We start from the raw sequence: 14,692 nt of genomic DNA, 5'->3' as shown, positions 1-14,692 counted from the left end.
CTTTGATTCTTTCTCTCACGTCTGTGATCTATGGATACATTGTTCATCGTTAGAAACAGTTAGAGGCAGAACGTTTCTCATCTGTTGTTCAGCCTGGCACAGAGAGAGAGCCTAACACTCTCGCCAAGGGATCTGAAGGAAGTATGGAGCCCATTTAAATGTCAACATCAACCACGGTCGCCTTTTAGGTGGTAGGAATAAAAGGAAAAGTTAGTGTGTCATAAGAGCAAACACTTCCTGGTCAATTAAGTGTACCTCAGTAAGACCTCCCTTGAGAAGTAGTTTCACACAAACACTATTTACAGGCAGGGGGCAGAGGGCATCCCTTAGCCAGAAAAACAACAGATAATTAGAACCCACGTGTTCACAGCTGGGAGAAAGGGATTCTTGAAAAGCTGCAGCTAATGGCAGAGGTTTGTTTCCCAGGTGGTGAAAATGAACCATTTTAACTATCAGAACAAAAGAGGATTATTTATGTAAGCTCCCTCAGCTAATGCCTAGGCTTAAGCTCGGCAGGCTAACTCAGTCTTGTGGCACACACATGACCCTGGTTAAAACCCAGTCTGTCACATATACGTCATCCAACTAAAAAGAGAATAATGAGGGCAGTGCCATTTTTTAAAAGTCATATGCATTATTTTGTGTATTTGAATACAGTTTGGCATCCTGTGTGTGAATGTGTGAGTCATGCATGTTAGTGTGAGTGTCAGTGTGAACTCACTGTAAACTGGATCTGACAGCCTCCCATGATGTAATCCAGGAAGGAGTGCATCTTGATGATCTGTGGATGGGAGACAGCAGTTGAGGGCGGTGGACCTCAGCTATCCACAGTGAGAATTGACACCAATCACTTGGGGATGACATGACAGACACAGTAACTGACCACTTAGGAGCATCTTATCTCTTATTCCAGCCAATTACAAAGCAGCTAGTTTAGCATGTTAGCCATTAGCTTTGAGAAAGCAGCTGGCTGTGGGTGTTGTTCATTATGTCTCTGTTACAACTGGTGTCACATGTTGGCCAGTGTTGGGAAATACCAGAGAGGAAGAAGTGGGGATTTACTCCGACCAAAATCTGTCTACGTGAGATAAGCCTTTTTTTTGGTCTATGCGAGTGTGTCGAATTACGAGGCTTATTTAATCTTTAACATAAGTTAAATAATGTTTAGGCTGTTACAAATTATATAAGTGGATGAACATGGCATTCCGGCAACTTTAGGAAATACGACTTAGTTGTGTCTGTTGTTCACACACGTATCTGCCCTCTCATTAGCTAGAATTCTTTCACTTTATCTTGCCTCCTCCTACCTGCCTATCATCTTTGAGAACATGTAAACTCTGCAAAAAAAGAAACGTCCTCTCACTGTCAACTGCGTTTATTTTCAGCAAACTTAACGTGCAAATATTTGTTTATACATAACAAGATTCAACAACTGAAACATAAACCAAACAAGTTCCACAGACATGTGACTAACATAAATTGAATAATGTGTCCTCCTCATGGACTGCACCAGATTTGCCAGTTCTTGCTGTGAGATGTTACCACACTCTTCCACCAAGGCACCTGCAAGATCCCGGACATTTCTGGGGAAATTGGCCCTACCCCTCACCCTCTGATCCAACAGGTCCCAGACGTGCTCAATGGGATTTAGATCCGAGCTCTTCGCTGGCCATGGCAGAACACTGACATTCCTGTCTTGCAGGAAATCATGCACAGAACAATCATTATGGCTGGTGACATTGTCATGCTGGAGGGTCATGTCAGGAGGATGTCTTCCATGTAACGCACAGCGTTAAGATTGCCTGCAATGACAACAAGCTCAGTCTGATGATGCTGCAACACATCCCCCAAGACCACTACAGACCCTCCACCTCCAAATCGATCCTGCTCCAGAGTACAGGCCTCGGTGTAACACTCAGTGAAGAGCACTTTTTGCCAGCCCTGTCTGGTCCAGCGACGGTGGGTTTGTGCCCATAGGCGACGTTGTTGCCGGTGATGTCTGGTGAGGACGTGCCTTACAACAGGTCTACAAGCCCTCAGTCCAGCCTCTCTCAGCCTATTGCGGACAGTCTGAGCACTGATGGAGGGATTGTGCGTTCCTGGTGTAACTCGGGCAGTTGTTATTGCCATCCTGTACCTGTCCTGCAAGTGTTGTCATGTCTGCTCCAGCTCTTTCCTCCCCCTGGCGCTTGAAGGCCCCAGGTTGCCCTGCATCATGCACTCCTGCCATCCATCACGCACACCTGCCTTCCCTCGTCATGCGCATCAGCGTTATTGGACTCACCTGGACTCACTTATCATCTGTTCATTTCCTCCACTATATTTGTCAGTTCCCCAGCTCTGTTCCCCGCTACTGAATTGCATTGTTTTTTGTCCTTAGTATTAGTTTTATGACGCTGTTCCTGTCTCGTTCCATGTCCGTTATTTATTAAAAGTTTCACTCCCCGTTCCTGCTTCGTCTCTCCAGCGTCAACTCATGTGACAGGTGTGATGTTCGGATGTACCGATCCTGTGCAGGTGTTGTTACATGTGGTCTGCCACTGCGAGGACGATCAGCTGTCCATCCTGTCTCCCTGTAGCGCTGTCTTAGGCATCTCACAGTATGGACATTGCAATTTATTGCCCCGGCCACATCTGCAGTCCTCATGCCTCCTTGCAGCATGCCTAAAGCACGTTCACACAGATGAGCAGGGACGCTGGACATCTTTCTTTTGGTGTTTTTCAGAGTCAGTAGAAAGGCCTCTTTAATGTCCTAAGTTTTCATAACTGTGACCTTAATTACCTACCATCTGTAAGCTGTTAGTTTCTCAACGACCATTCCACAGGTGCATGTTCATTCATTGTTTATGGTTCATTGAACAAGCATGGGAAACAGTGTTGAAACCCCTTACAATGAAGATCTGTGAAGTTATTTGGATTTTTACTAATTACCTTTGAAAGACAGAGTCCTGAAAAAGGGACATTTATTTTTTTGCTGAGTTTATTTCCTTTGTTGGAGCGGTCACTCGACTATCTTCTCAATATAATAGATAATCTTGGTAAGTAGCAATCTGCCAATAAAGACACTGAGAAAGGCCAGCACTTATTTAATGGGAATATGTCTGCATTTAAAAACAACATTAGCTATTCCACAGTGTCTCCATGCAGACATAGTTGTCCCCAAAATGACACTAATTTTAAGGTCATCCGTGGGTTCAGCAGATGGAAGAAATGTCATATTAGTCAGATTCCATCTGATCACAACCATCCTTCACATCCATAACAGCAACAGGATGATAAATGTTCTGGAACCATCTGCCAATGAGACTTAGACATCAGGTTAGAGAAAGTGGTGGGCGGAGGAAGGATGGAATGAGTGTGTGAATGAGAGAGAATCGTGAATCACCTTGCACTGATTGAGAATGACGATACCAGAGTTCTTGTAATTCTTCTTCTTGATCTGATACTTGGGGTTTATACACTCCCATTGGACCTGGCGTTGATCAAATATAAAAAACACTATCACAATAAGTACAGTATCATCCCTACAGTATGTGACTTGGTGGCGGGAGACTGACTGTGCTAAACAGAGTTTAAAAGAATCATTCAAAAATGACAGAATTGATAGACTATATCATCCCATTGGATAACATGGAGCGATGGTAGTGGAGGCCAGACAATGGAGTGAAAGAAAGCAATATGATCCACAGCAATGAGAAGTGGCAAGGAAATGGAACTGTGGAGCGTGTTAGGGAGAATAATTAGCAAATCCAAGCAACAGCAGCCTGACGAGGTTTGGTTTCTGGATCATTTGTTCGTCACTAATGAGGGGAGCGTTATCCATTCAGGACTGTACAGATTAGCCCAGTCATTTCAATCTGCTGTTCAAAAACAGAAAACAACTCCTGTGTTAAAATCCACCACTTTTCCTCTAAGGGTCATGGGAGAGAAAAACAAAACATCAGTCACCTAATCGTCTCAGGGACAGGCTGTCCGTGCCGTTCTCTGTCGTTCTCTTTAGCTTACAAAACCGATTATATGACCATTATCATAAAAGTGGATACCCAACTAGTTGTAGCTCCATGAATGATTAGCAGATAATGGGTAAAAAAAAACTAGATATCTCCATCAGCCAAATCACCAATTTCAGTAGGAGTCAAAAGCCCCTGTGTATCCTGCAGCATATGTGGCATTGGAGTCGAATGAAATGGGCCGTACTGTAACGAGTTTAATGCCCGCATGTCCTGCAGTCTTCTTAAATTCCATGAAGGAGCCAATTAGTGGTGTGACCGGCCTTTAAAAGCTTGCTGCGTTTGAGGCCCGAGCACCGTAGGGTTTATTTAGACTACGAAGTGAGCCACATTGTAATATAATTAGCCTAGAAGCCTCAGCCTGGAGCTCCTTTTGTGTGCTAATGAAGACACAGCTGTCTGCCTGGGCCAGTCGGCGTGATGAAGGAGAGGCGTCCAGCGTTGTACGGCACTACGGGTTGTCACCTGTCATCCTCACCATGAACGTCGACTAATTAAATGCATTCTTTCTTGTTCTTGTTCCAAGGGAAGCTGTTCGGTTTGCAAAACTCTGGACATTAGGTAAAAACTTTAAATGTCTTGAAACAGTCTCCTCAAACTGTCTCTTTAAGTGGTGATGAAGGCTGATCTCAATTAGAGTAAAAAATAAATCTGTCTATATCAAAGTGCCTTCAATTGAAATCAAGGTTAAGTACCCTTTGACCTTTCAGGGCTGCAGTCCCATTATCATTTTACAGAAATACTCAGTTATACACATGGAATTATAGATATACCTTTCCTTAATGCAACCGCTGTGTCAGATTTCAAAAAAACTTTACGGAAAAAGCAAACCATGCTATAATCTGAGACGGCGCCCAGAAAATAAATAAAATTATCCGCTAGGTTGGAGTCAACAGAAACCAGAAATCACATTATAAATATTCCCTTACCTTTGATGATCTTCATCAGAATGCACTCCCAGGAATCCTAGTTCCACAATAAATGCTTGAATTGTTCAATAATGGCCATTATTTATGTCCAAGTAGCAACTTTTGTTAGGGCTTAGGTATACAAAACGCTCGTGCAGATCCATCCAAATGTCGGACAAAAACATCAAAAAGTTATATTACAGGTCGAAGAAACTTGTCAAACTAAGTATAGAATCAATCTTTAGGGTGTTGTGGAGAGTTCTCCAACTGGAGAATTCCTAGAGTAGAGTTTGGATTTCATCTCAGGTTTATGCCTGCCATATGAGTTCTGTTATACTCACAGACATCATTCAAACAGTTTTAGAAACTTCAGAGTGTTTTCTATCCAATACTAATAATAATATGCATATATTAGCAACTGGGACTGAGGAGCAGGCCGTTTACTCTGGGCACCTCTGGGCAACTTTCATCCAAGCTACTCAATACTGACCCTGCAGCCATAAGAAATAAGGTAAGGGTTATGGTTAAGGTTAGGGTGAGGGTAGGGGTTAAGGTTAGGGTAGGGATGTCACAAGGATGCCGAATAGCACTAACCATGGCTCAATGGATCCATTACCAAGCATTCTGAGCTGGAAGGAAACAGCAAGGATTCTTTCCCAAACACACCAGGCAGGACAGAACTTTCACTCTCTCACACCCTTGTCCTCCATACAGTGAAGGAGAGAGTGCTGATTTCTGAATTATACTGGTACAGAGAGAGAGACAGAGGAGACGGTGGCTACCGGATGATGGGGAGGCTCCTAGCTGAGAGATATCCATTGTAATTTGTTTGGTTTTTCCTGAAGGCTTCTGTCCTACTCTTCCCTGTGGAGCGCTGAAATATCCTCATCACCCAATGAGAGAAGTAAGTATCTCCTCCGGGGGAGAAAAATGTCCTGAGCCCCAAATGGCCCCATGCCACTGCATTTGGTCATGTCCCCCAGAGAGAGGACGCTACCCTCTGGTCACATCCCCCAGAGAGAGGACGCTACCCTCTGGTCACATCCCCCAGAGAGAGGACGCTACCCTCTGGTCACATCCCCCAGAGAGAGGACGCTACCTTCTGGTCACATCCCCCAGAGAGAGGACGCTACCCTCTGGTCACATCCCCCAGAGAGAGAACGCTACCCTCTGGTCACATCCCCCAGAGAGAGAACGCTATCCTCTGGTCACATCCCCCAGAGAGAGGACGCTACCCTCTGGTCACATCCCCCAGAGAGAGGACTCTACCCTCTGGTCACATCCCCCAGAGAGAGGACGCTACCCTCTGGTCACATCCCCCAGACAGAGGACGCTACCCTCTGGTCACATCCCCCAGAGAGAGGACGCTACCCTCTGGTCACATCCCCCAGAGAGAGGACGCTACCCTCTGGTCACATCCCCCAGAGAGAGGACGCTACCCTCTGGTCACATCCCCCAGAGAGAGGACGCTACCCTCTGGTCACATCCCCCAGAGAGAGAACGCAACCCTCTGGTCACATCCCCCAGAGAGAGAACGCTATCCTCTGGTCACATCCCCCAGAGAGAGGACGCTACCCTCTGGTCACATCCCCCAGAGAGAGAACGTAACCCTCTGGTCACATCCCCCAGAGAGAGGACGCTACCCTCTGGTCACATCCCACAGAGAGAGGACGCTACCCTCTGGTCACATCCCCCAGAGAGAGGACGCTACCCTCTGGTCACATCCCCCAGAGAGAGGACGCTACCCTCTGGTCACATCCCCCAGAGAGAGAACGCTACCCTCTGGTCACATCCCCCAGAGAGAGAACGCTATCCTCTGGTCACATCCCCCAGAGAGAGGACGCTACCCTCTGGTCACATCCCCCAGAGAGAGGACGCTACCCTCTGGTCACATCCCCCAGAGAGAGGACGCTACCCTCTGGTCACATCCCCCAGAGAGAGGACGCTATCCTCTGGTCACATCCCCCAGAGAGAGGACTCTACCCTCTGCTCACATCCCCCAGAGAGAGGACGCTACCCTCTGGTCACATCACCCAGAGAGAGGACGCTACTCTCTGGTCACATCCCCCAGAGAGAGGACGCTACCCTCTGGTCACATCCCCCAGAGAGAGGACTCTACCCTCTGGTCACATCCCCCAGAGAGAGGACGCTACCCTCTGGTCACATCCCCCAGAGAGAGGACGCTACCCTCTGGTCACATCCCCCAGAAAGAGGACGCAACCCTCTGGTCACATCCCCCAGAGAGAGGACGCTACCCTCTGGTCACATCCCCCAGAGAGAGGACGCTACCCTCTGGTCACATCCCCCAGAGAGAGGACTCTACCCTCTGGTCACATCCCCCAGAGAGAGGACACTACCCTCTGGTCACATCCCCCAGAGAGAGGAAGCTAGATAAACCTTCAGAGGAGTTGGATGAAAACAAATCTCCTGTCGGCAACCCACATGAGCTCTGCCTCTCTAACCCACTTTTTCTCTGCTCTGACATATCATCTGGAGAGACATACATTGCAGTGAGTACAGAATCATATCAGAGTGTGATTCCTACAGTCTGAGAGGTCTTAGGTATATAATAATGACCATGTTTCACATTGTATAAATGATTGGAGACAAGCGCAGGAATACGTAATAGGGGTTTTAATACTCCACCCAAATTACACAACATGCCATGAAAGGCAGGACGAAGCCCAAAACAAACACGTATACAAACACACAGGGATGTAACCCAAACAAAAGAACGAGGTTAAACCTATAATAAATACAAAGGACGAGACCCAGAATAACAATGCACGGGATGAGACCAGTAATTACACTGCACGGGATGAGACCAGTAATTACACTGCACGGGATGAGACCAGTAATTACACTGCACGGGATGAGACCAGTAATTACACTGCACTGGATGAGACCAGTAATTACACTGCACGGGATGAGACCAGTAATTACACTGCACGGGATGAGACCAGTAATTACACTGCACGGGATGAGACAGTAATTACACTGCACAGGATGAGACCAGTAATTACAATGCACGGGATGAGACCAGTAATTACACTGCACGGGATGAGACCAGTAATTACACTGCACGGGATGAGACCAGTAATTACACTGCACGGGATGAGACCAGTAATTACACTGCACGGGATGAGACCAGTAATTACACTGCACTGGATGAGACCAGTAATTACACTGCACGGGATGAGACCAGTAATTACACTGCACGGGATGAGACCAGTAATTACACTGCACGGGATGAGACAGTAATTACACTGCACAGGATGAGACCAGTAATTACAATGCACGGGATGAGACCAGTAATTACACTGCACGGGATGAGACCAGTAATTACACTGCACGGGATGAGACCAGTAATTACACTGCACGGGATGAGACCAGTAATTACACTGCACGGGATGAGACCAGTAATTACACTGCACGGGATGAGACCAGTAATTACACTGCACGGGATGAGACCAGTAATTACACTGCACGGGATGAGACCAGTAATTACACTGCACGGGATGAGACCAGTAATTACACTGCACGGGATGAGACCAGTAATTACACTGCACGGGATGAGACCAGTAATTACACTGCACGGGATGAGACCAGTAATTACACTGCACGGGATGAGACCAGTAATTACACTGCACGGGATGAGACCAGTAATTACACTGCACGGGATGAGACCAGTAATTACACTGCACGGGATGAGACCAGTAATTACACTGCACGGGATGAGACCAGTAATTACACTGCACGGGATCCGTAATAACAATTGCATAAAACACGCAGCACGAACGCCAAAACACAGGTACTCACAGGACCAACAGACATGGTAACAATAATCGACCAGGACAATGGGGAACAGAGGGCACATATACAGTATACAATTACTAATCAGGGAAAATGGTAACCAGGAGTGCGTAATTAGACAGTTCAGTGAAGCCTAGAAGGCCGGTGATGTAGAACTCCGGAACTGGTGCAGGAAGGAGCAGCAGTACTGGGGGAATCCGTGACAGGCATCTAGAAATGATCATTTTACAAACCTGATTGATGCCTTCGCTACCTAAAAGAAAAACAACCAACGCTATCTAAACCCCACTTATAAACTCACACAACACCTGTACAGCCTACCTGTCTCCCATCCATTGCCCCTCTCATCTCTTTGAATGTGGCCTGATATTCACCAATATAGTCGTGCTTCCCATTGGAGTCCCAGTCCCACACTGTGCACTGAGAGAGAGAGAGAGAGAGAGAGAGAGAGAGAGAGAGAGAGAGAGAGAGAGAGAGAGAGAGAGAGAGAGATGAGAAGAGAGAAAGAGTAGGTTAGAAAAAGTGACTTCAGTTAATGATCAAATACTACGGTGTCAATATGTACATATCACCTAAACCCATCTGTGAATGCTGCAGTTGAACAAGATCTCCAGACTGAATGTGACCAACTCTGTGGTGCCATGTAGATTCTGGTATGGTTGAAAGCTCTTCCTCTGGAGTTCACACTCGTTACAACTCACTGTGACCAGTTTCAGAACTAGAGCAGACTCCCCTGTGATGCTTCTCCATTAATAAATCAGTAAGGCGACATTGCTGGAGTTTTAATAGTCTCATGAAATATAGAATTGAGGATGTGAAAGGCTTTTGACATAAGACAGAGAGAGATAACATTGAATTTGTGTGTATATGTTTATTTTGTTTAACATTATAAATGTTTAAATGAATTACTACACTTAATTTTTAAGCACACATTTTATCATAATTTCTTATAAAAAGATCTGTCAGCGGTATTTTGCAAAGGGGGAACACTAACTGGACCAGGCAAAAAGTACCCTCTCAACCCCCTCCCTTTTCTCCTTAGTAAGTGGTTTCTTCCAAGGTGCACCACCGAGCAAAGATATGCTAAGCAGGTCACTAGATACTCTTGTGCATGCAGACAGTATCGTCAGTTGAGGAGGAGAGAGAGTGTTGAGTTACATGCACAGCGTTTGATTTGATTTTTGCTGCCAGTGATGGGCAGGACTCGCAGGAGGTATGTATGTAAATCATTGTCCGGGTCGTTGTCCTGTTGGAAGGTGAAACTTCACCCCAGTCTCAGGTCCTGAGAGCTCTTGACCAGGTTTTCATCAAGGATCTCTCTGTGCTCCATTCATCTTTTCCTCGATCCTGCTTGTCTCCCAGTCCCTGTTGTTGAAAAACATCCCCACCGCATGATGCTGCCCCCACCATGCTTCACCGCCAGACGTGACATTTGGCAATCAGGCTAAAGAGTTCAATCTTGGTTTCATCAGACCAGAGAATCTTGTTTCTCAGAGAATCTTGTTTCTCATGGTCTGAAAGTCTTTAGCTGCCTTTTGGCAAACTCCAATCAGGCTTTTATATGCCTTTTACTCAGGAGTGGCTTCCGTCTGGCCACTCTACCATAAAGGCCTGATTGGTGGAGTGCTGCAGAGATGGTTGTCCTTCTGGAAGGTTCTCCCATCTCTACAGAGGAACTCTGGAGCTCTCTCAGAGTCACCATCGGGTTCTTGGTCACCTCCCTGACCAAGGCCTTTCTCCCTCGATTGCTCAGTTTGGCCGGGCGTCCAGCTCTTGGAAGAGTCTTGGTGGTTAAGAATGATGGAGGATACTGTGTTCTTGGGGACCTTCAATGCTACAGACATTTTTTGGTAAACTTCCCCAGATCTGTGCCTCGACACAATCCTGTCTCGGAGCTCTATGGACAATTCCTTTGACCTCATGGCTTGTTTTTTGCTCTGACATACACTGTCAACTGTGGGACACAAGTGTGTGCCTTTCCAAATCATGTCCAATCAATTTAATTTACCACAGGTGGACTCCAATGAAGTTGTAGAAACATCTCAAGGATGATTCATGGAAACAGGATGCACCTGAGCTTAATTTCGAGTCTCATAGCAAAGGGTCCTAATACTTATGTAACTAAGGTATTTCTGTTTTTTACTTTCAATAAACTTGCAACATTTCTAAAAAAACTGTTTTCGCTTTGTCAATATGGGGTATTGTGTGTAGGTTGATGAGTATTTGTATTTATTTAAATATTTTTTAAAAATAAGGCTGTAACGTAACAAAATGTGGAAAAAGGAATGGGGTCTGAATACTTTCCGAATGCACTGTATGTAAAGTAACAGTGTGGCAGTTGTACTAAACTCCTAAGGCATAACATTTGTCATAGAATCAATGTGCATTATTCATTAAAATGACATTTGAACAGGTAAAGAGGTAAGCTTAGATAGCTTCTGTTTCACTTCTTTTTTTTGTACATAGTATTAGACATAATGATTATGGCTCTAGATTGCAGGAACAAGCTGTTTCAGTTGTTTGAAAAATACTAAATCCTCAGAATTCCAGAGCTGGCCAGTCCCACACACACACACACAGTCTTCATCCTCACATACCTCTAAAATAATGGCTGCATGACGCCACTGTTCGTGTGTGTGTGTGTGTGTGTGTGTGTGTGTGTGTGTGTGTGTGTGTGTGTGTGTGTGTGTGTGTGTGTGTGTGTGTGTGTGTGTGTGTGTGTGTGTGTGTCTAGGTTTCACATGGAACATGGATAAATAAACTGACCTCTGACCCTCATTTGGCCATTAGCTATGCTGAACATTCATCTATGATACACATTCACTGCAGTGGCAATTCCAGGACAGCCTCCTACATCCATGGTTGTGTCAAGTGTCAGAACCGTGGCATTGTAACGTCTGTTTAATAAATGTGTGTTCAATTAATGCTCTTGTATTATACAGTTTGTGATAAGGAGGTTAACCTGAGCTAACATTAACAGCATCTTGTGAAAAGTCCCATTGGAGGGGAAGACATTTTATTATCCATTAAAACTAGAGGCATATTAACTCCACAGGAAATCATTCACTATCACTGCTTCTAAAACCCACACACACATCCACCCACACATCCACCCACATCCACCCACACCCCTAACACACATCCACCCACACATCCACCCACACATCCACCCACACATCCACCCACATCCACCCACACCCCTAACACACAGCCACCCACACATCCACCCACATCCACCCACACCCCTAACACACATCCACCCACACATCCACCCACATCCACCCACACCCCTAACACACATCCACCCACACATCCACCCACATCCACCCACACCCCTAACACACATCCACCCACACCCCTAACACACATCCACCCCCACATCCACGCACACATCCACCCACATCCACCCACATCCACCCACACCCCTAACACACATCCACCCACATCCACCCACACCCCATAACACACATCCACCCACACCCCTAACACACATCCACCCACACCCCTAACACACACACACACACAAATCCACCCACACATCCACCCACACTCCTAACACACATACACCCACACATCCTCCCACACCCCTAACCCCCATCCACCCACACATCCACCCACATCCACCCACACCCCTAACACATATCCATCCGCACCCCTAACACACATCCACCCACACATCCACCCACATCCACCCACACCCCTAACACACATCCACCCACACATCCACCCACATCCATCCACACCCCTAACACACATCCACCCTCACATCCACCCACATCCACCCAAACCCCTAACACACATCCACCCACACCCCTAACACACATCCACCCACACCCCTAACACATCCACCCACACATTCACCCACATCCACCCACACCCCTAACACACATCCACCCACATCCACCCACACCCCTAACACATATCCATCCACACCCCTAACACATATCCATCCACACCCCTAACACATATCCATCCACACCCCTAACACATATCCACCCACACCCCTAACACATATCCATCCACACCCCTAACACATATCCATCCACACCCCTAACACATATCCACCTACAACCCTAACACACATCCACCCACATCCACCCACACTCCTAACACACATCCACCCACACCCCTAACACACATCCACCCACATCCACCCACACCCCTAACACACATCCACCCACATCCACCCACACCCCTAACACACATCCACCCACACCCCTAACACACATCCACCCACACCCCTAACACATATCCACCCACACCCCTAACACACATCCACCCACACCCCTAACATATATCCATCACACCCCTAACACATATCCATCCACACACCTAACACATAGCCATCCACACCCCTAACACATATCCACCCACACCCCTAACTCATATCCACCCACACCCCTAACACATATCCATCCACACCCCTAACACACATCCACCCACACCCCTAACACACATCCACCCACCCACACCCCTAACACATATCCATCCACACCCCTAACACATATCCATCCACACCCCTAACACATATCCATCCACACCCCTAACACATATCCATCCACACCCCTAACACATATCCATCCACACCCCTAACACATATCCATCCACACCCCACACACACTCGGTCATGCTTAAGTGGATATTATGGAATGGAAATCTGACACTGGATTAAGGGGATCAGAAGGACTTTGACACATGCTTGTCAGCCATCCGCATCTCTCTCCACAGCACTTTCCCTCCTTAAGTAACCATGAATACTGCAAGGACAAGAGGGTCATTCCCCTTTAAAGGCCCTGTCTCTCAGCTCCATCCAGATACCCCACCAGGTAGACGGTGAGACTCCTCATTGGGCTTGGCAAGGAGGGCTAAATTGGTGTCTTTTCTACACGACTCTCTTTTCCTCTGGTGAAAGGCTCAACCAATTGGGTAGCTGTCCAATTAACTAGAAGTGATATTCAGGGGGCAGAGAGGTCAAAGGGGAGGGCGGGACTTTCATCCAAAACCATTAGCTTCCCTCATTAACTAGACAGAACTAGAAGAGCTGGGTCATATGGAATCTCTGCTTCGATATCAGAACACTGACATCATCTACTGTATGGATTCTAGATATTCTCAACTCAAGTGTGCAGTTGAAATTACTAAAGAACTTCAAAGAACTTTTCACATTTCAAAAAGATCTTGACTGAGACCCAAAGGAAGAGAAAGGCCTACCACCCTCCTTTCTAAGCATTTACATACTGTCACAATGTGTTAGTTTAGCTGACCGTTCTATTTCACAGATTTGTATAATTTAGCATTACTTTTAGATAGCCCTGGCTGGCAAAGGTCTTCATTTTGTGTAAGGAGGGTATGGCTGAATATTATCTGTCTATTGATGGTTGTTAGGAACAATGCTCGCTGATGTGTCTGTACTTTCCAGCAATAACACCGTTGGGTCCAATAGTCACCATTACTAGCCGTGCTTCAAATATAGCGTTCCCTGACGTTCTAAATGAGCTACCCCTATGATACCCCTACATTATGGTCTACTATTATGATGCTACCATTATGGTCTACTATTATGATGTTACTATTATGATGTTACTATTATGATGTTACTATCATGATGCTACTATTATGATGTTACTATTATGATGTTACTATTATGATGCTACTATTATGATGTTACTATTATGATGTTACTATTATGATGTTACTATTATGATGCTACTATTATGATGTTACTATTATGATGCTACTATTATGATGTTACTATTATGATGCCACTATTATGATGCCACTATTATGATGCCACTATTATGAGGCTACTATTATGATGTTACTATTATGGTCTACTATTATGATGTTACTATTATGATGTTACTATTATGATGTTACTATTATGATGTTACTATTATGATGTTACTATTATGGTCTACTATTATGATGTTACTATTATGGTCTACTATTATGATGTTACTA

The 14,692-nt window shown here is 45.7% G+C and overlaps 1 protein-coding gene across 2 annotated transcripts in view; it reads right to left on the bottom strand.

Moving 5' to 3' along the window:
• LOC139396385 (copine-4) overlaps positions 1 to 14,692 on the bottom strand; it is a 49,342-nt gene that overhangs the window by 18,474 nt on the left and 16,176 nt on the right. Inside the window, exons 6-8 of one of the 2 annotated variants that reach the window (XM_071143418.1) lie at positions 9,053 to 9,151; positions 3,386 to 3,472; positions 722 to 781 (exon numbers count right to left, since the gene is read on the bottom strand). In XM_071143418.1, the coding sequence (XP_070999519.1) occupies positions 722 to 781; positions 3,386 to 3,472; positions 9,053 to 9,151 (246 nt within the window). The remainder of the gene's footprint in view (positions 1 to 721; positions 782 to 3,385; positions 3,473 to 9,052; positions 9,152 to 14,692) is intronic. The other variant, XM_071143417.1, reaches the window with a different exon arrangement.

Source organism: Oncorhynchus clarkii, unplaced genomic scaffold (genome assembly GCF_045791955.1).
Source record: "Oncorhynchus clarkii lewisi isolate Uvic-CL-2024 unplaced genomic scaffold, UVic_Ocla_1.0 unplaced_contig_12550_pilon_pilon, whole genome shotgun sequence".
NCBI lineage: Eukaryota > Metazoa > Chordata > Actinopteri > Salmoniformes > Salmonidae > Oncorhynchus > Oncorhynchus clarkii.
Note: the sequence above shows the minus strand (reverse complement) of the source record. Positions and strands in the feature narration are given on the sequence as shown.